Source organism: Mercenaria mercenaria, chromosome 15, assembly GCF_021730395.1.
Source record: "Mercenaria mercenaria strain notata chromosome 15, MADL_Memer_1, whole genome shotgun sequence".
NCBI classification, from domain to species: domain Eukaryota; kingdom Metazoa; phylum Mollusca; class Bivalvia; order Venerida; family Veneridae; genus Mercenaria; species Mercenaria mercenaria.
Genome location: NC_069375.1, coordinates 6,889,498 through 6,911,680, shown reverse-complemented (window position 1 = coordinate 6,911,680; position 22,183 = coordinate 6,889,498). Strand labels below are relative to the sequence as shown.

The following is a 22,183-nucleotide window of genomic DNA, read 5'->3' as shown; positions in this document are numbered from 1 at the left end:
CCTATGTAAAATCAAGTGACCCCTGGGGCGGGGTCAAAATTTGAATAATTTTACTAGAGGTCCACTAGGCAATGCTACATGTCAAATATCTAAGCTCTAGGGCTTCTGGTTTTTGCGAAGAAGATTTTTAAAGATTTTCCTATGTAAAATTAAGTGACCCCTGGGGCAGGGTCAATTTTGATCCCGGAGTCATGTTTTGAATAAATTTGCTAGAGGTCCACTAGGCAATGCTTCATACCAAATATCTAAGCTCTAGGGCTTCTGGTTTTTGAGAAGAAGATTTTTAAAGTTTTTCCTTTCGGTTGCCATGGCAACCAGTGTTCTGCATGGAATTCAATTCTTTGAATAATTTTGAAAGGGGGCCACCCAAGGATCATTCCTGTGAAGTTTGGTGTAATTCTGCCCAGTGGTTTTCAAGAAGAAGATTTTTTTAGAAAATGTTGACGGACACACGACGGACGACTGACGACAGACATGAGCAGTCACAATAGCTCACCATGAGCCTTTGGCTCAGGTGAGCTAAAAAAAAAAGAAATTCTGTAACAAAATACCGGTAACAAATTTATTTCTGTAAACTGATTTAAGTTAAAAGTGGTTATGTCAATATTGAGTTACAGTATCACAGTAACAGCTGATAATACTATTATATCGTTGCTAAGTGAAGCCTAGCTAAGTCAATCATAGTTAAGTTACCAGCTTGTTCAAATTCTGAGATAAAACTGTTACTCTTTGTACAACTTTCTCTTTCTCTGCACTGTCCAAATATCTTCCAAATCTTTGTAAGAACTTGTCAGGATGCCAGCGAATCTGTTGGTCTCGTAAATATTTCTTGTATTCCATCCCTGCTTTATCCATCCCTTCAAACAGCACTGTTATATCATGTTCCTGCCCTTTAACACTAGGCCATGGTATATCATCAAACCTTAACACTGATATAAAATTGTTCTCCAACAGCTGTTTGTATCTTTGTTCATATTTCATTCTCTTCTTTAACACATCCATCTCTCGTTCTTGTTGTCTGTTCTCTTCAAACTTCTTCCTCATTTTAGCTCGAGCACTTTCCAAGCTTTCATTTTCTTGCTGACCTGTATCTGAATGTTTACGTTTAGATTTCTGCCTGGTACTTTCAGCACTCTGATAATGCAAGCTACTGGCCCTCTTCCTTGCATAAAACTCCTCTCTTATTCTATCTGCCCAGTCATCATAAGTTTCATTTTCAGCTTCATAACTGGTAAAACCTAAAAATAGAAGGTAAAAGGTTATTATAAGACATTAAGTCTGTTCCTGGCATAATTTTAACACATGTAAAAGATGATCTTACTACGTAGCAGGGAAGTTTGGAGAAAATACACTGAGCACTTCATATAACTTTCAGAAAAATTCATTCAACAATCTTTTTGATGCAATAATGACAAAAATCTTAGAAAGGCTGTTAATGGTGCTAAAGAAAATGTTCTGTGAAGATTTGTCAGACAATTTTGGAAGATTTCCTAAGTAATTCTGTCTGCTTTACCTTTCTAAGCTGTATACATGTTCAGCTATACCTTTCTAACCAGCAGCACATGTTCAGTTTTACCTTTCTAACCAGCAGCACATGTTCAGCTATACCTTCTAACCAGCAGCACATGTTCAGCTATACCTTTCTAACCAGCAGCACATGTTCAGCTATACCTTTCTAACCAGCAGCACATGTTCAGCTATACCTTTCTAACCAGCAGCACATGTTCAGCTATACCTTTCTAACCAGCAGCACATGTTCAGCTATACCTTTTCTAACCAGCAGCACATGTTCAGCTATACCTTTCTAACCAGCATCACATGTTCAGCTATACCTTTCTTAACTGCAGCACATGTTCAGCTATACCTTTCTTAACTGCAGCACATGTTCAGCTTTACCTTTCTAACCAGCAGCACATGTTCAGCTATACCTTTCTTACCAGCAGCACATGTTCAGCTATACCTTTCTAACCAGCAGCACATGTTCAGCTATACCTTTCTAACCAGCAGCACATGTTCAGCTTTACCTTTCTAACCAGCAGCACATGTTCAGCTATATCTTTCTTAACTGCAGCACATGTTCAGCTTTACCTTTCTAACCAGCAGCACATGTTCAGCTTTACCTTTCTAACCAGCAGCACATGTTCAGCTATATCTTTCTTAACTGCAGCACATGTTCAGCTTTACCTTTCTAACCAGCAGCACATGTTCAGCTATACCTTTCTAACCAGCAGCACATGTTCAGCTTTACCTTTCTAACCAGCAGCACATGTTCAGCTATACCTTTCTAACCAGCAGCACATGTTCAGCTATACCTTTCTAACCAGCAGCACATGTTCAGCTATACCTTTCTAACCAGCAGCACATGTTCAGCTATACCTTTCTAACCAGCAGCACATGTTCAGCTATACCTTTCTAACCAGCAGCACATGTTCAGCTTTACCTTTCTAATCAGCAGCACATGTTCAGCTATACCTTTCTAACCAGCAACACATGTTCAGCTATACCTTTCTAACCAGCATGTTCAGCTATACCTTCTAACCAGCAGCACATGTTCAGCTATACCTTTCTAACCAGCAGCACATGTTCAGCTATACCTTTCTAATCAGCAGAACATGTTCAGCTATACCTTTCTAACCAGCAGCACATGTTCAGCTATACCTTTCTAACCAGCAGCACATGTTCAGCTTTACCTTTCTAACCAGCAGCACATGTTCAGCTATACCTTTCTAACCAGCAAACCATGTTCAGCTATACCTTTCTAACCAGCATGTTCAGCTATACCTTCTAACCAGCAGCACATGTTCAGCTATACCTTTCTAACCAGCAGCACATGTTCAGCTATACCTTTCTAACCAGCAGCACATGTTCAGCTATACCTTCTAACCAGCAGCACATGTTCAGCTATACCTTCTAACCAGCAGCACATGTTCAGCTATACCTTTCTAACCAGCAGCACATGTTCAGCTATACCTTTCTAACCAGCAGCACCTTTCTAACCAGCAGCACATGTTCAGCTATACCTTTCTAACCTATAGTACATGTTCAGCTATACCTTTCTAACCTATAGTACATGTTCAGCTATACCTTTCTAACCTATAGTACTTGTTCTGCTATACCTTTCTAACCTATAGTACATGTTCAGCTATACCTTTCTAACCAGCAGCACATGTTCAGCTATACCTTTCTAACCAGCAGCACATGTTCAGCTATACCTTTCTAACCAGCAGCACATGTTCAGCTTTACCTTTCTAACCAGCAGCACATGTTCAGCTATACCTTTCTAACCAGGAACACATGTTCAGCTATACCTTTCTAACCAGCATGTTCAGCTATACCTTCTAACCAGCAGCACATGTTCAGCTATACCTTTCTAACCAGCAGCACATGTTCAGCTATACCTTCTAACCAGCAGCACATGTTCAGCTATACCTTCTAACCAGCAGCACATGTTCAGCTATACTTTCTAACCAGCAGCACATGTTCAGCTATACCTTTCTAACCAGCAGCACATGTTCAGCTATACCTTTCTAACCTATAGTACATGTTCAGCTATACCTTTCTAACCTATAGTATATGTTCAGCTATACCTTTCTAACCTATAGTACATGTTCAGCTATACCTTTCTAACCTATAGTACATGTTCAGCTATACCTTTCTAACCTATAGTATATGTTCAGCTATACCTTTCTAACCTGTAGTATATGTTCAGGTATCTCCTTAGAGCCAATATACTTGCCTTAGCTGCTGTACATGATGTTCTAAGCTATTATATCTTTCTAAGCTGATGTATACATTCAGCTATACCTTTCTAACCTCCTGTATCCTTCTAAAAGAAGCAAGAGCTGTCTGTAAGACAGCCAATGCTCGACTATTTGAAGAGTTGTCCCAGAAGCAGGAATATTACCCTAAACGTTAAAATACCTATAGAATTTCAATCCAGTATCTGCATTAGTTTTGTAGATAGTAAATCCAGTTTCAAAGCTTTATGCCTTTAAGTAACAGCTATATGTACTTGCATGCAAAACTTTATTCAAGATTTTTTAAGTCCAAAAGTGGGGGGGGGGGGGGGGCATAATTTGGCCAAAATGCATGTCAGAGTTATAGGACTTGATGCTATCAAATACTTTTATAACTCTGAAGTTTCAATTCAATATCTGCATTAGTTTTGGAGATAGCAACTTGCATGTAAAACTTTAACCCACATTTTTTTAAGTCCAAAAGGGAGCATAATTTGGCCAAAATACATGACAGAGTTATGGGACTAAACCCAGTGAGGTTGGTAATTGACCTAGGAAAAGAAAAAATAAGTTTCAAAGCCTTTAAATTATAGCCATATGTACTTGCATGCAAAACTCGAATAGTCAAGCTAAAAACTCTTTATTTGAATTTTTGTCTGAACTGGCAATGATCACTGCTTCAGAGGTTCTATTTGACTTTTTTATTTTTAAGAAAGAAACAAACCAACCCTGTTCATATTTGCCCCATGCTGTACTATATTCATACTGGCATTCATCTGCTAGTTTGTCTCTCCAGGCTGTCTCGTCTAGATCAGAATCAACTCCAGTTTTACTGTCCTACAATATACATGAACAGTATGTATGCATGATGGATGAAGTGGGATATACCACCATACGACAAAAATCATCCGTTCTAAACCAGAGGGTCACGATGGCCCTATATTACTCACCTGACTCAAACTGTTACATGCTGCTTTTAGTTCAAATGTTGGTTTTAACATATGGTGTCTAAATGGCAAATTATTTTACACATTCCAGTGTGTAGTGGTATGCAACATATTGGTCTTTTTGCATTATCAAAGTTTTACTCATAAGTCAATGTAAAACTAGTTACCTCTATGGATGGTGCCAATTTTGACCACAGGGGCAACATCTAAAAGAACTTCGTAAAGAACCACTACACAAAGCTACAAACCAATTATCTAAGCTCAGTTTAAGCCAGTTTTTTTTAAAGTTTTATCAACATAAGTCTATGGAAAACAAGTTAACTCTGTCGCAAGAATGGTTTTGACCCAGATGCATGATTTGAACAAACTTGGTAGAAGACAGTGCTACATGTTAAATACCTAAGATCTATCCCAGAATGATATGAACAGAACTGGAAGAAGACCATTACAAAATTGCTACATGTCAAATATCTCAGCCAGTGGCAGTTGTGTTTTAGACCTGAAGATTTTTAAAGTTTTTGTTATATATGTCTATGTAAAATAAGTGAACCCAAGGGTGGAGTTATGTTGAATATTGGTCCCAGGGGCATGATCTGAATAGACTTGATAGTACACCACTACAGAATGCTACATTCAAAATATCTAAGCTTAAGGCATTACGGCTTTAGACAACAAGCTTTTCTTATGTAAGTCTATGTAAAACAAATAAGCTTATTTTGACCCAAGAGGCAGGATGGTAGAGGACAACTACATAAAGCGAAATGTCAAATACCTAAACTCTGGGCATTACTGTTTCAGACAAGAAGATTTTTACAGCTCTTCCTATATAACTCTATAAACAAGAGGACCATGATGGTCCTGAATCGCTCACCTCTTCCCACATGACCCAGTTTTGAGTATGATGTCTTTTTTCTATTATTTGACATAGTGACCTAGTTTTTGAGCTCATGTGACCCAGTTTTGAACTTGACCTAGATATTATCAAGATAAAAATTCTGACCAATTTTCATGAAGATCCATTGAAAAATATGGTCTCTAGAGAGGTCACAACGTTTTTCTATTATTTGACCTATTGACCTAGTTTTTGAAGGTACGTGACCCTGTTTTGAAATTTATCTGGATATCATCAAGGTGAACATTCTCACTAATTTTCATGAAGATCTCATGAAAAATATGGCCTCTAGAGAGGTCACAAGGTTTTTCTATTTTTATACCTACTGGCCTAGTTTTTGACCGCATGTGACCTAGTTTCGAAACTGACCTAGATATCATCAAGATGAACATTCAGATCAATTTTCATGAAGATCCATTGAAAAATATGGCCTCTAGAGAGGTCAAAAGATTTTAATAATTTTAGACCTACTGACCTAGTGACCGCAGTTGACCCAGTTTCAAACTTGACCTAGATATCAAGATGAACATTCAGACCAACTTTCATACAGATCCCATGAAAAGTATGGCCTCTAGAGAGGTCACAAGGTTTTTTTATTATTTGACCTACTGACCTAGTTTTTTTAGGCACGTGACCCAGTTTCAAACTTGACCTAGATGTCATCAAGGTGAACATTCTGACCAATCTTCATGAAGATCCATTCAAGGGTATGGCCTCTAGAGAGGTCACAAGGTTTTTCTATTTCAAGACCTACTGACCTAGTTTTTGATCGCAGTTGACCCAGTTTCAAACTTGACCTATATACCATCAAGATAAATATTCATACAGATCTCATGAAAAATATGGCCTCTAGAGAGGTCACAACATTTTTTCACTATTTGACCTACTGACCTACTTTTTGATGGCACGTGACCCACTTTCGAACTTGACCTAGATATCATCAAGATGAACATTCTGACCAATTTTTATGGAGATCCATTCACAAGTATGGCCTCGAGAGGTCACAAGGTTTTTCTATTTTTAGACCTACTGACCTAGTTTTTGATCGCACATGACCCTGTTTCGAACTTGACCTAGATATCATCAAGATGAACATTCAGACCAACTTTCATACAGATCCCGTGAAAAATATGGCCTTTAGAGAGGTCACAAGGTTTTTCTATTATTTGACCTACTGACCTAGTTTTTGATGGCACGTGACCCAGTTTCAAACTTGACCTAGATATCATCAAGGTGAACGTTCTGACCAATTTTCATGAAGATCTTGTGAAATATATGGCCTCTAGAGAGGTCACAAGATTTTTCTATTTTTAGACCTACTGACCTAGTTTTTGATGCACGTGACCCAGTTTCGAACTTGACCTAGATATCATCAAGGTGAACATTCTGACCAATTTTCATGAAGATCTTGTGAAATATATGGCCTCTAGAGAGGTCAAAAGGCTTTTCTATTTTTAGACCTACTGACCTAGTTTTTTTTGGCACAAGATGAACATTCTGACCAACTTTCATAAAGATCCCACAAAAAATGTGACCTCTAGAGTGGTCACAAGCAAAAGTTTACGGACAGACGGACGGACGCTGCGTGATCAGAAAAGCTCACTTTGTCACTATGTGACAGGTGAGCTAAAAACAAATGAATCAAAGGTGTGGCCAATTTTGATCCCTATGGCACTATTTGTAAAAATCTGGTAGAAGACTTTTAGTTGATGCTTTATAACCATATATCTCTGGTCTGGACCTTGCAGTTTTGGAAAAGACTTATCTTTTCAATTGTCATGGCAACTTTAGTTCTGCATGAAATAAAATTCCTCAGAGTTGATGACATTTGAAGGATGTGTGGACAAACAACAGAAAGTGAGTAATCACAATAGCTCATCCTAATCACTTTGTGTTCAGCTTAGCTAAAAATGGTGTAAAATAATAAACATAAAACTGAAAGATTTAAACTTATTCTTATATACTGACATTTTCAAACAACATTACTTTAATGACTTAAAATCAATAGTGTGCTACTTTCAGTTTAAAATGCAGTCACTTCCTCCTTATAGTTTTATCTGAATGACAGACATATCCTTGAATGAAATCAGACAAGCAGAGTAAATACTGTAAAATACGATAAACCAAGGACCACAATTCTGCTGAAAATCACTGAAATGGAACATACTGATGATAATGTATAACTAGGCTTGACAGTGATCACATTTGTGAAGTTTCGTGTAATTGCTCCAAATATTATTTGGACATAGTAAATTACAACAAATCAAGGGCCATAACTCAACTGAAAAGCACTGAACCAGAACATGCCAGCAATATGCACAAGGACGCTTGACACTGATCACTCCTATCAGGTTTCACAGAATTCTCCTCAATAATGTAAGAGCAATGGCCAAAGCATAATAAAATCTGATAAATCAAGGGCCATAACTATGCTGAAAATCATCAATTATTCTGTTAAGCAACTGTACTGAAAGTTTCGCAGTTAACTGGTTAACAAAATGGCCATATACTGACATCCCTATAATTTACATATGTACAAGTTATGTTTGTACATTGATGAGACTTACTATACATGTAATTATAAGCCTGGTACCTCATATTTTTGTGATGGTTCCCTTCTCTGTACCAATGTATGCAGAAGGTTTCTACAACTTTCACCAGATTTATTTCTCATGTCAAGGGAACCAGGGAATCGCTCTATCAATGGCAGTATCATTTCTGTGTAACCTGGAAATAGTTAATCAGGTCTCTGAGTGAAAGTATGAACAGTTTTGAATAGACAAATTTACACTGAAAAAGTTAAAACATTATAATAACAAGAGCTGTATTGTCCCAACAACGGTCTGTCAGAGGAAAAGCTATGGGTTATTTTAACTCTCAAGTATGCTTGACCTTGAGCGTAATTTCTCATAAACTAGAGTTTACCACTCCAAACAGAAATTCATGCTATTAAGTAATGGCTGCAAGCCTCAAGATTTTCCAGCTATAGATTAGAAACAATTTTAAGTTTCAAGGTCTTTGACATACTGACACCAGTAAATGCATCTAAGCACAGGCAACCATCTTAGGGACCATCTACTAGCCACATATAGAAGTGCTAAGTACTTATATAAGGTGTGATGACCATATGCTCAACTGTCTTTAATTATTGACCAGAAACCATTTTCAGTTTCAATGTCAATGTATTTTTTTCCTCTGAGCTAAAAATATTACCAGTCGCCTTCTGACTATAGGTGATCATCATATGAGCCGTGCCATGAGAAAACCAACATAGTGGCTTTGCGACCAGCATGGATCCAGACCAGCCTGCGCATCTGCGCAGTCTGGTCAGGATCCATGCTGTTCGCTTTCACAGACTATAGCAATTAGAGAAACTGTTAGCGAACAGCATGGATCCTGACCAGACTGCGCGGATGCGCAGGCTGGTCTGGATCCATGCTGGTCACAAAGCCACTATGTTGGTTTTCCCATGGCACGGCTCAATTATGAAGTCTGACAGCTGCAGGTCAAAGCATTTTCCAGTTACTGATTCTAATGGTTACTGTGATCATGGACCAACTGACCTCAAAAACAATAGGAGTCATCTAATGACAACAGGCAACCATCCTATGATTACTGTAGACCAAAGTGTGATTCAAGCATCTTCCACTCATTGATTGGTAACCATATTCAGTATCAAAGTAACTGTCACCTTGACCTTTAACATACCGACCACATAACATTACGGATCATCTAGTTACCATAAGCAATCATCCCATGAATAAGGATGTGACTGCACTAGATCATGAGAGGAGGATGTTGTTCTACTAAATGTCCTAAAACCTGCCAAAAAGATTTTGGCACACTAGACTGAATTAAAGTACTTTTGCTTCTTGTATCTGACATTTAAAACAAAGATATAGTCTAAAAGATGACACAATCAATAAACTGTTCACTGATAGACAAAGCAACAGACAGACAGACTTGATAGATAGAGAAAGACAATATTTAGACAGAGAAAGACAATATTTCCTTATTTCTTTAAAAGGGGGCATAAATATCAATTCTAACACTTTGAAGATTTTCTTTTATATAAACTAAGAAGGATTTTACCATATATTGTCTTGTCAATTAAAACATGTTTCGCAAAATGACCTATTTTCAGCTATTCCACCTAAAAAGGGATCCGATTCCTGATTAATATTCCTTCCTGGTGTAATCACAGTAATTAGAACGTGTTAGAATGGAAATAGATTTTAGTTTTGCATTAGAAAAGCGCATGTCTCCCTCAATGCATAGTAGTAACTGGAAAGAAGTCAACAGGGGACAGGAGTAAGAGTCAAAGAGACACTGAAGGTTTGCTGCAAAAAGGATCATCTACTTGGCATGTCCAATCATCCCACAAAGTTTCAACATTTTGTGCCTAGTGGTTCTCAAGTTATCAACTGAAAACAGTTTGATTGAGTGACCCCAAAATCAATAGGGGGTCATCTACTCTGCATGTCCAATAATCATATGAAATTCCAACATTCTGGGTCAAGTGGTTCTCAAGTTATTGATCGGAAAGAGTTTTCTATGTTGAGGCCCCTGTGACCTTAACCTTTGCTCAAGTGACCACAAAAACGATTAGGGTCATCAACTCTGTAAATCCTATCATCTTATGAAGTTTGTAGGTTCTGGGTCAAATGGTTCTCAAGTTATTGATCAGAAACCATTTTCCATGTTTTGGTCCCTGTGATCTTGAACTTTGATCAAGTAACCCAAAATCGATAGGTGTCATCTACTCTCCATGTCCAATCATCACCTTTGAAGTTTCAACATTCTGGTTCAAGTGGTTCTCAAGTTATTGATCGGAAACGGTTTTCCATGTTCAGGCCCATGTGACTTTGACCTTTGATGGAGTGATCCAAAAAACAATAGAGGTCATCTACTCCACAAGCCCTACCACCATATAAAGTTTGAAGGTTCTAGGTCAAATGTTTCTTCAGTTATTGATCAGAAACGAAGTGTACATATAGACTGCTGGCCGGACGGATGAACAGGGCAAAAACAATATGTCTCCCTCGGTGTGGGGAAGACATAATAAGTTTAACTGTCACAGGCCTCCTTAAACTCAAATAACAGTTTTGCCAAAATATTCCACAAGATTTTCTGCAACAGTCACAATCGAAAAAGTTAATATTGAAGTCTGCGAAAGATACAGAACAAGAAATGTGGACATCAAATAACACTTCTATATACAGCATAGACTGAAAATAACAAAGACCAATAATTCCTAGAAGCACAGTACCACAAAAACTTTGTTTCTTCACTCAGGTTTTCACTTAAGGAGGTAGGTTACCTTCATATTTGTATGTGCGCATGTCCAACCGGAAGCTAACGTGACGATCTACGACAACGTTTACGACAAACTGAATGTGTTTGTATATTCATTCTTCTGAAAACAAATCATGAACCTGTCTTCGATCTGATGCTTTATGGCTTAATAATGCAGAAATAAGAATAAATTGCCGCAGAAACGCTTCAAAACAATGTTGCTTTAAAATGACGTCATTGACGTCATGACGTTACGTGTCAGTTACCGCGCAAAATTAATAACTTTTATCTTGAAAGTACGTAATTCTGTGCATTTACTTTATTTCAACTATTTTCAAATAACCATTATTTGCTGAAATATTTTTATGAGTCTATTGCTCTGAATAATAATCAATATTTTGCTTCTTTTGTGTAGTTATATTGAAATGTTATGAGGAATGTAAGAAAATGGACGATGGTAACCAAGTTATTTGGAATATAGTTGTGTGAAAGGTTACTTGTTACGGCCATTTTCAAATAAAAATCTAGCAGTTTGATTTGTAATACCTATTTTTCAGGTTCCGTTGATAATTTGTTACTTATATACTTAAATTAAGATCTAAAATTGTTCAAATTTCAGTAGAAAATTGTGGTTTCTTGAATTAAATTGATGTTACCATGGAAACGAAGCCCGTGACCTATATATCTAAATGTGAAATTCAATAGCGTTGACACTGGTCTATTTAAGAAACACAGCTTCCGCTTTTTATTTTCATTTCAACAATATCCATGAGAATAATAACAGCATGCTGAACGATTTTTCCATGAAAAATGCCAGGCGAGGGGTACTGCTGTAAGTATTCTAAGCTGTGAAATTTGTTTGAATAAATGCAAATAACACGAAAATATAACTTATGTTAGAAATAATATGTTTTAAAGCTACATTAACTAGAAAGATAATCTTATTCAATATTTTTTTATAAGAAATTACTACAAAAAGCAAGATATAAGCTATTTTAAACATCTCTGTTGCCATGGTTACTTTAAACTTTGAGAAAAATAGGGTACCATGTAAAGTGCTTGGTATTTTGCTGATAATATTAACCAAATATTCCATGTTGGTCATTAAAAGAATGGCACTGAAGCCGTCGAAAACCCATATTTTTATACAAAGTTGTTTAACAAGAGGACCATGATGGTCCTGAATCGCTCACCTGTTCCCACATGACCCAGTTTTGAGTATGACGTCGTTTTTTCTATTATTTGATATAGTGACCAAGTTTTTGAGCTCATGTGACCCAGTTTTGAATTTGATCTAGATATCATCAAGATAAAAATTCTGACCAATTTTCATGAAGATCCATTGAAAAATATGGCCTCTACAGAGGTCACAAGGTTTTTCTATTATTTGACCTATTGACCTAGTTTTCAAAGGTACGTGACCCTGTTTTGAACTTGACCTAGATATCATCAAGGTTAACATTCTCACTAATTTTCATGAAGATCTCATGAAAAATATGGCCTCTAGAGAGGTCACAAGGTTTTTCTATTTTTATACCTACTGGCCTAGTTTTTGACCGCATGTGACCCAGTTTCAAAACTGACCTAGATACCATCAAGGTGAACATTCAGACCAATTTTCATGAAGATCTATTGAAAAATATGGCCTCTAGAGAGGTCAAAAGATTTTTCTAATTTTAGACCTACTGACCTAGTTTTTGACCGCAGCTGACCAAGTTTCAAACTTGACCTATATATCATCAAGATGAACATTCAGACCAACTTTCATACATATCCCATGAAAAATATGGCCTCTAGAGAGGTCACAAGGTTTTTTCATTATTTGACCTACTGACCTACTTTTTGAAGGCACGTGACCCAGTTTCGAATTTGACCTAGATATCATCAGGATGAACATTCTGACCAATTTTTATGAAGATCCATTCAAAAGTATGGCCTCTAAAGAGGTCACAAGGTTTTTCTATTTTTAGACCTACTGACCTAGTTTTTGACCGCACGTGACCTAGTTTCAAACTTGACCTAGATATCATCAAGGTAAACATTCAGACCGACTTTCATACAGATCCCATGAAAAAATTGGCCTTTAGAGTGGTCACAAGGTTTTTCTATTATTTGACCTGCTGACCTAGTTTTTAATGGCACGTAACCCAGTTTCGAACTTGACCTAGATATCATCAAGGTGAACATTCTGACCAATTTTCATGAAGATCTTGAGAAATATATGGCCTCTAGAGAGGTCACAAGGTTTTTCTATTTTTAGACCTACTGACCTAGTTTTTGACCGCACATGACCCAGTTTCGAACTTGACCTAGATATCATCAAGGTAAACATTCTGACCAATTTTCATAAAGATCCGATGAAAAATGTGACCTCTAGAGTGGTCACAAGCAAAAGTTTACGCACGGACGGACGGACGGACGACGGACGCTGCGCGATCACAAAAGCTCACCTTGTCACTTTGTGACAGGTGAGCTAAAAATTAGAGAAAATGCGTTACCATGGAAACAAGAGCCCCGCGACATATACATTTTAAGCTTATATTAGAAAGCTAACGTGCAAACTAGTAAAATTATCAATTATGCAGACTTTTACAGGTATCAATGAAACTAAAATACACTGAAAAGTGTTAAATATCCGTATTTTCCTTCTTCTTTCAATATGAAATACCTTTAGAGGGTCATGTTCTTCAAACCTGGATAAAAACTGAACTTGAAGAGACAGAGACAAACGAAATTGAGATTGTAGCAGTTAAAACTTCATATTACACGAAATACAAAAAAATGCTGCGGTTCAACTAATTTCAATTTACCCTTGTAACAAGGTAACCTACCTCCTTAAGGTAGTTCTGCACGTTTGGATCAAAATTTTTTTTACAATGTAGAATTTGATTAAACTCTGATTTTTCAAAACTTCAGAATATACCTAGAAAATTCAGCAAATAAAAAGGATAGGATCGTGTGCTTGATTTTTTGCTAGACTGATTTGAAAAATTTGGACCTCACGCAATATTTCATAATGGGAGTCTATGGGAAAATCATAACTTTCATAACATTTTCGCGAATAGAAATTTTTCTACAATGTAGATTTTGATGAAACTTCTCACAGTTGTAAATAAACACATTGCCTATAATTTGGTGAAATAAAATTTATAGGTCCATGTGCTTATTTTTGAGATATTTGACCAAGATTATAGTGAACCGGACATTTCACGCTAATTTTAAGACATTTTTAAAAAAAAATTAACATGTCATATGTTTTAATATCATATTTTGACTTTAGAAATATATCAACAGTGCCATTGTAATTTACTCACAGGGTTCGATTAAATCATAAAATCATTTTCATTTCCGTACGCCAAATCTAGGCTTTATTCTACGTTTTCCGGATAAATGACGTTACGCCATCACTTCCGGTTTATCAAACGTGCAGAACTACCTTAAGGGTGTAAATGAATTGTGACTTAGTTTATACACATTTATTCAATTGCAACTGTGAAAGAAGCTCTACCACATATATTAATTGTTCCTGACATCTCATTCTTGATAGTATCCATTGTCATGAAAATATGAGAGAAGAGACACGTTTCCCTTTATTAAATGCTACAGACTGACCTGGACAATTCTACATACCTCCAACATCTGAGAGACTAAATACAGGAATTTAGCTGCTGTTAGATGTAGGAAACTGTCCAATCAGACTTGATAAATGTGACTTACACTGTGTTGTTAAAGCCGTTTTCCCTTCGTCCTCAAGTGTTAAAGCACGATGAAGTGCAACATGTACTGGAGTATTCAAGCTTGTATCCCTGTCTAAGCAACTCACACCTTCTGATAAAAGGTACCTGAAAATATTATTTAAGGTAATAACAATCATAATTTCCATTTGTACATAATCACATGGAAATCGTATACAGAGGATACATAATCACACAGAAATCGTATATGGAGGATACATAATCGCATGGAAATCGTATACGGAGGATATATAATCACACAGAAATCGTATACGGAGGATACATAATCGCATGGAAATCGTATACGGAGGATACATAATCGCATGGAAATCGTATACGGAGGATACATAATCGCATGGGAATCGTATACGGAGGATACATAATCGTATGAAAATTGTGTACGGAGGATACATAATAACACACAGAGATTGTATATGGAGGATACATAATCACATGGAAATCGTATACAGAGGATACATAATCACACGGAAGTTGCTGTCATTATGCATCCAGTACCTTAATTCATGATACAACATCTTGTAAGTTTCAAGAAAGTATACAGAACATGTTTCATGTTTAGTGGCACTTGCTTTGACGGTCTTGAATTAATACAAATAGAGTATTTTTGCAAACCTACATGTTACAATTGTTACAAATGGAACATTTCTGCCAACCTTAATGTCTGTCTTAATACAAATGGAAAATTCTGCAAACTTACTTCATTATTGGCCCAAATCCATGTTTACAGCAGTAATGGAGAAGATTTCTACCCTTGTTTAGTGTGATGTCTGACAAGTTTATATGATGTTTCTTTACATATGTCCTTAATCTCCTTGGTCTGTCTTCCTCAATATACCTTTTTACCTTAGATATAATTTGGCTGGAACTCATCCTTCTCTAAAACTGAAATTCACCTGAAACATTGAAACAAATTCATAGCAGAGCTTTGCAGCACCGACATTTATTCATAGCACCAACAGTGTGGCATTACAGTGAGACATGTGAAAAAGAAAACAGAAATCGTGAATACTATAAAGTTGAAAATTTGTGGTATTCTTTTGAATCGGTGTTGTTTGGGCTTCTTTCAGTAGACAATGCACATAGTAATTAACAGAGTCAGTAGACGATTGCTGTTTATGGAGTCTTCATTTCCAAACATTCACCCGAAAAGAGACTCAATTTCTTTAATTAGGCTATAGGCCTAATGAGATTCTGTTAGGTTTAAAAATTTCACAGGTCAAACTTTTAAATTTGAAGCATTTATTATTAGTGACTGGTTTAGTTTAATTGACATATTTTATTGTATATATATACATATTCAATACACACACATACAACAAGCATACATAAATACACCAATGTAAATATACAAAAGGGTTGGGTCAGAAGTTATGACAACATTATTGGGCGACTGGTTTCTATGATATTGTCCGTAAGTATTGACCTGGCACTCATGAATATTCCGTATGTTTCCGTAAATTAATTTTCGGTGTCCGAACCTAAACAATGATATTGCTATTGAAAAGCCTATTATATACCATCACGTATCATGTGCAGATATAGCTGTGCGGACAAAGCGTTTTGCCACTAATCTCAGGGTTGAGTGTTCGAGTCCTCTGACTGACCAAATTATTTTTTTTATGATTTTATCTGTAAAATACGGAAACTTGTCACACTTATCATGTTTTATCAACGAAATACTCTACTATCAATTACCATTCTTCTACGTACATAAAACCGTTCTACAAAATGTTGTTTAAAATCTTCAGGACCAGACAAGCATTCATTCATTCAATGGACAATTCAAAGAACTGTTGTTAGCGATACAAAATGCAATGTATCATAAAAAAATATATAATCATAGATACAAATACAAACACAAGGAATTATATTTTAAAAAATGGTTAGAAAAGAATTCGAACCCATGGTAACGTGTTTTCAAGTCGGAGAGCTTACCACTACACCACTGTGCCGTTGATTCTCTAAATTGATTATTTTGATAAATCTAGATATTTTCACGACACGAATATCACGTGAAATAACGAAAACGCCCGAAAATATTGGCGAAGATTAATGAGTGCCAGGTCAATACTTACGGACAATAATAATTTAAGTAAAATTGTTGATACAGTTTCAATATAAATAACAGAAATTATTCAAATACATTTTTCTCTTCATCTCGGTTGTTGGTGCAAATGTGTATTTATACCGTACTTTTTTTTGTTTAAAATATTTGTAAAGTTTTCAAATGTCGAGATTTAATTTTAACAGTCTAAGACATAACAAATTATACATCATGTTTTGCATTCAGAAGTTATAGATTATTACAGTGAACTCGCCTATTCCGAACCAGTCTGTAAACTGACTCATTTCCAAGCTTTTAAGCACCTGTCGCGCATACGTCAAGAAAACCCGTAAGCTATGTTTTAGTTTTATATCTAATGCATTAAATTAAGAAATCTGACAAATGTTAACAAAAAAATCAGATTCAAGAAGCACTTGCATTCTAGCTTTTTAACGAAATGAAACGAAAGGGAGATTAAAAAGAAGGAAATTTTATGCTTTTTCCAGTCGTATATGCCACATCGAAAACAACTTGACCATTGAGGTGCCTTAAGAGGAAATATAGATGGCATACATTGTGCTTATTCCGAATCACACATTTTCAGTTCTGTTCTGCAGCATGTTGTTTAAAAATTGTAGAAAATGTCGATTCAAAATATCAGTTTATGTTATTATTTTTACCCTTGGCCAGATGTAAAAGAAAAAGGCGGAGGTATTATTATACAATGTGACTATTTTATTCACACGAAGGACAGGACCGCCCACATGACTATTTTAAAACAGTATATTTCAATAATGCCAGAGAAGGATGTTATGCCTATCGTTTTAGTCATTTAATTGCCTTAAATGCCATGATTTCTGTTCCTAACATAAAATAATTTCAGTTTTCGATTCAAGATGGTAGTTTTATGTTGTTGTGGATAGTAAAAAGAAAACCATTTCAGTTTATTTGTGGTGATTCGGAATAGGCGAGTATGACCTGGATTATGCATAGTACCGGTCTGATCAATTACAGAAATCTGTTACAAACAACATTTTGTTTCGAATTTCTTTTCACGTTTTTTTGATCGTGACATATTTGTCTAGCATTTAAGATGAAATTTATATTTTAAATATAAACTTGACGAAGTAAAACGATAAAAAATTAAAAACTGGTTCGGAAAGGGCAAGTTTGCTGTATTAATACAAATAATTGTAGTAATACACATAAACATCCGATCCATAATTCCAGACATTTCAGTGCCAAATTGAATCTCAGTTGCTGAAATTTGGCCATATTTTCATAAAATTCTTGTAGCAACTTTAAAAAATCACAACAAAATTTTGTACTGTAGCCAGTTCTTTGAATTTGGCGAATGGCAGAGGAGGCCCTGTATTTGCAGCCATAGCAATCACATTACTTCTCTATTCTGTTTTGTGGGGCACAGGTGATTTTTCATGGGAGCTCTTTCATATAAGACTGCAGTCATTTTTTAAGTCTGATCAGGGTCACTCAAAACGAATATAGATCACGCTATATACATGTATATGCTTATCTCTGCTATCTATCCTGTCGCGTTATCGATTTTTACCTGAGAGTTGTTATCACGCGTGTAGATAAAACCTCGTTACGGATTCTGGTCCAAAAATGGGGTACATTTTTCATGCGGTACCGATAATACGGTATATCTTATGTCTGAAATGTTTTCATAAAGTAAAAATGACTATTTAAAACGAGCAAATAAAAAAAAATGCTTTTCATCTGTCTGTTAGTATCTTAACCGGGCAAATTAAAACAGAAAAATCATCTGTCTGTTTGTCAATAGTTATAAAGTTTGCAACGAAGAAAGAAAACAAGACAAATAAAAATTACTGTGAAAAACAGTTTATCATTCCATCGTTTCATTATTAATAATTTAATTAAGTAAATTTGCCAAAGATTAAGTAAACAAACAAAATAATAAAGATTGAAAAGATAGATTTTAATGGATCCCGCTAAAAACAAATGCTTCGGCATTTTTAATGTATACGGATCACACGATTCTGAGTAACTTTGGTGCGAAAAATATTTAAACATTAATATGGGTATTCAGTGTGACTAATTATTCGCCTCAATATAATTGTATTTCATATCTATTCATAATCTTAACGTTGGTGCGTGCGTGCGTGTTATAAAACAAGAGCTGTCACTAATGGTGACAAATGCCCCCGCAGCGCCTTGACCTTTGACCTGGTGACCTTGACCTTTGACCTGGTGACCCCAAAGTCAATAGGGGTCATGTATTCAATAAGTACTCTCAGCATGTGAAGTTTAAAGGTCCTGCATGCAGTGTTTCGCGAGTAAAGTGCCTTCATGCAAAAAGTTAACATTGGCCCCTGTGACCTTCACCTTTGACCTGGTGACCTCAAAGTCAGTACTCAGTAGGGGTCGTGTACTCAGTAAGTACTATCAGCATGTGAAGTTTAAAGGTCCTGGGTGCAGTGGTTCGCAGGTAAAGTGCCTTCATGCAAAAAGTTAACATTGGCCCCTGTGACCTTGACCTTTGACCCCAAAGTCAGTACTATCAGCAGGTGAAGTTTGAAGGTCCTGGGTGCAGTCGTTCGCGAGTAAAGTGCCTTCATGCTGAAGTTAACGTTGGCCTCCATGCAAAAAGTTAACGTTGTGACGAACCAACGGATGGACAGTTGAAAACTAATATGCCTCCCTTTGGGGGCATAAAAATGGCTTATTCAAAAATGGACTTTTTCCACTGGGATGACGATCTAAACTTAGACGATATTCTTGGCGATTATACATGTAGTAGTGAAGAAGACACTATATAAAAAAAAACTGTGTCGCAAAAAACGAAAAACGATTCTGTGTATCAATTTTCAGAGTGTGAAAAGTTGTACAAATCTATGTCTGGGATTAGAGGTCACATGACCTCAAAACATGGATTTATGCACGTGAAAGGTAAACAATTTTCATCGTTTTCGTGATCAAGATCTCCAGACTTATTCACAAAGTAAATGAACAGAGTATACATACTTGATATCATAAAATGTATTTTCACTTTTTTTTTTAACCGGAACTGGGTTCCTCCTTACTTACAGCAGGGTCTTTTAGGGAATAATGTGTTATATCCTGTTTTCTCATATTCTCGGGGGCCTAAGGAGTTGTTTTTATTCCCAGTAACAGATTAACCATTTCATAAACAGCATTTGGGTGTTATTTTGTAGAAAATTCACTTGTCTTTCAGATGGAGCCATAAAATGTTATAGAAATTATCCCATTTAATTATTTTGTTATAGTATTTGATACCACCCTCACACGCAGAAATGGAACAAGAGTTTCTCGTATTCCCGTGGATTTAGATTTGACTTTCCATCACAAATAAGTTGTAGAATTTAAAACATTAAAATTACCATTGTGTAATAAAAAGGTATAATCTGTAATAAATACATCAAGAAATATGGAAAATAATTGCATAATGAATAATTTATGGCAAATTTGCTAACACCACCAGAAAAAAAAAGGAGTTTTTTGAAAATTCTGTAAAATGCCGATAGTTTAGAAAATAACAAAAATTAAATTATTTGAAAACTTTAAGGCAAAAAACAAGAATACGAGAAACCCTGAGAATACGCGAAACGGAGAATTCAGGTCTTTACACCTCTGGGACAATACACCCTAGGACTTTACACCTCCCAAACCTGAGACATTACTCCTCCCAAAAGGGAGGTGTAAAGTCCAAGGTTTTATATAGTTTTTTACAACTTTTTTCATATCCTTATTTTATTAAAAAATTGTGAGTCTAAAACATTGTTGATTGTTGCATTTATAATTCAGCTTTATAGCTGTAATATAAATACAAAAGTGATAATGATTTGTGTCATCAAAAGTTTTGTTTATCAAAGAGAAGAGAGATGAAGGTGCAATTTGTACATAGTCTTATTTTGTTAAAGAGAGTAAAAGATGATTGTACATTATCTACATAGTTTAAAAGATCTTTCTTTTAAAATATTAAATCAGGCTCTAGCACTATCTCTAATCAATAATGGCTTGGAAATTACTCTGTTGTTTAAACTTTAACTATTGTATGTATTTCAATGTCCCAAGTCAGCAACGAATGATCCGGTACATTAGTTGATGTCATGGAACAATTAGTGACATGATATAACAAGGCAGTCTGAAAGACAGCTAAATCGCCCGCCACTGCTATGGATAGTGAAAGGGTAAACCTTTGATTTTAGCTGTGACCTGGACCTTGAACTGACATGGCTGACTCATGAATTGTGCACAACGTCTTGATGAGGTGATCATTTGACCCAAGTTTCATGAAAATCCTTCAAGGGGTTAAGGAGATACAGAGCTGAAACCTTTGACCTTTAGTTGTGACCCTGACCTTGAGTTGACATGGCTGACACATGAGTTCTTGATGAGGTGATCATTTGACCCAAGTTTGATGAAAATCCTTCAAGGGGTTTAGGAGATACAGAGTGGACACAAAATGGAAGGCTCAAACCTTCGACCCTTAGTTGTGACCTTGACCTTGAACTGGCATGGTTGACTCATAATTTCTGCATATCGTTTTGATGAGGTAATCATTTTACCCAAGTTTTATAAAATTCCTTAAGGGGTTTAGGAGATATAGAGCGGACACGAAATGGAAGGCTCAAACCTTTGACCCCAAGTTGTGACCTTGACCTTGAGCCGACATGGCTGACTCATAAGTTCTGCACATCGCCTTGATGAGGTGATCGTTTGACCCAAGTTTGATGAAAATCCTTCAAGGAGTTTAGGAGATATAGAGCAGACACAAAATGGAAGGCTCAAACCTTTGACCCCAAGTTGTGACCTTGACCTTGAGCCGGCATGACTGACTCATAGGTTCTGCACATCGTCTTGATGAGGTGATCATTTGACCCAAGTTTGATAAAATTCCTTCAAGGGGTTTAGGAGATATAGAGCGGACACAAAATGGAAGGCTCAAACCTTTGACCTTGAGTTGTGACCTTGACCTTAAGCTGACAAGGCTGACCCATGGGTTCTGCACATCGTCTTGATGAGGTGATCATTTGACCCAAGTTTCATGAAAATCCTTCAAGGAGTTTAGAAGATATAGAGCGGACACAAAATGGAAGGTTCAAAACCTTTGACCCTAAGTTGTGACCTTGACCTTGAGCCAGCATGGCTGACTCATAGGTTCTGCACATCGTCTTGACAAGGTGATCATTTGACCCAAGTTTTATAAAATTCCTTCAAGGGGTTTATGAGATATAGAGCAGACACAAAATGGCAGGCTCAAACCTTTGACCTTGAGTTGTGACCTTCACCTTGAACCGACAAGGCTGACTCATGGGTTCTGCACATCGTCTTGATGAGGTGATCATTTGACCCAAGTTTCATGAAAATCCTTCAAGGGGTTTAGGAGATATGTGGCGGAGGGATTAATTATTGCATACTTAGTAGATTTTAATAATTGTAATCAAATCAAATTCTACAATATTTTTCATATACATGTAAATGTTATTTGTGTTGAAATTTAAGGCCCG

The 22,183-nt window shown here is 36.3% G+C and overlaps 1 protein-coding gene and 1 long non-coding RNA gene across 3 annotated transcripts in view; one reads left to right on the top strand and one right to left on the bottom strand.

Annotated features, from left to right (window-relative positions):
• LOC128548893 (uncharacterized) overlaps nt 1–22,183 on the top strand; it is a 191,344-nt gene that overhangs the window by 164,009 nt on the left and 5,152 nt on the right. The gene's annotated exons all lie outside the window — the stretch shown is intronic.
• Nucleotides 549–22,183, bottom strand: part of LOC123538010 (NF-kappa-B inhibitor-like protein 1) — a 33,146-nt gene continuing 11,511 nt past the window's right edge. For both annotated transcript variants that reach the window (XM_045322075.2, XM_053524459.1), the window contains exons 2-6: nt 15,324–15,519; nt 14,589–14,713; nt 8,170–8,303; nt 4,466–4,574; nt 549–1,238 (exon numbers count right to left, since the gene is read on the bottom strand). In XM_045322075.2, coding sequence (XP_045178010.2) covers nt 685–1,238; nt 4,466–4,574; nt 8,170–8,303; nt 14,589–14,713; nt 15,324–15,496 — 1,095 coding nt within the window. In that variant the 5' untranslated portion in view covers nt 15,497–15,519 and the 3' untranslated portion in view covers nt 549–684. The remainder of the gene's footprint in view (nt 1,239–4,465; nt 4,575–8,169; nt 8,304–14,588; nt 14,714–15,323; nt 15,520–22,183) is intronic.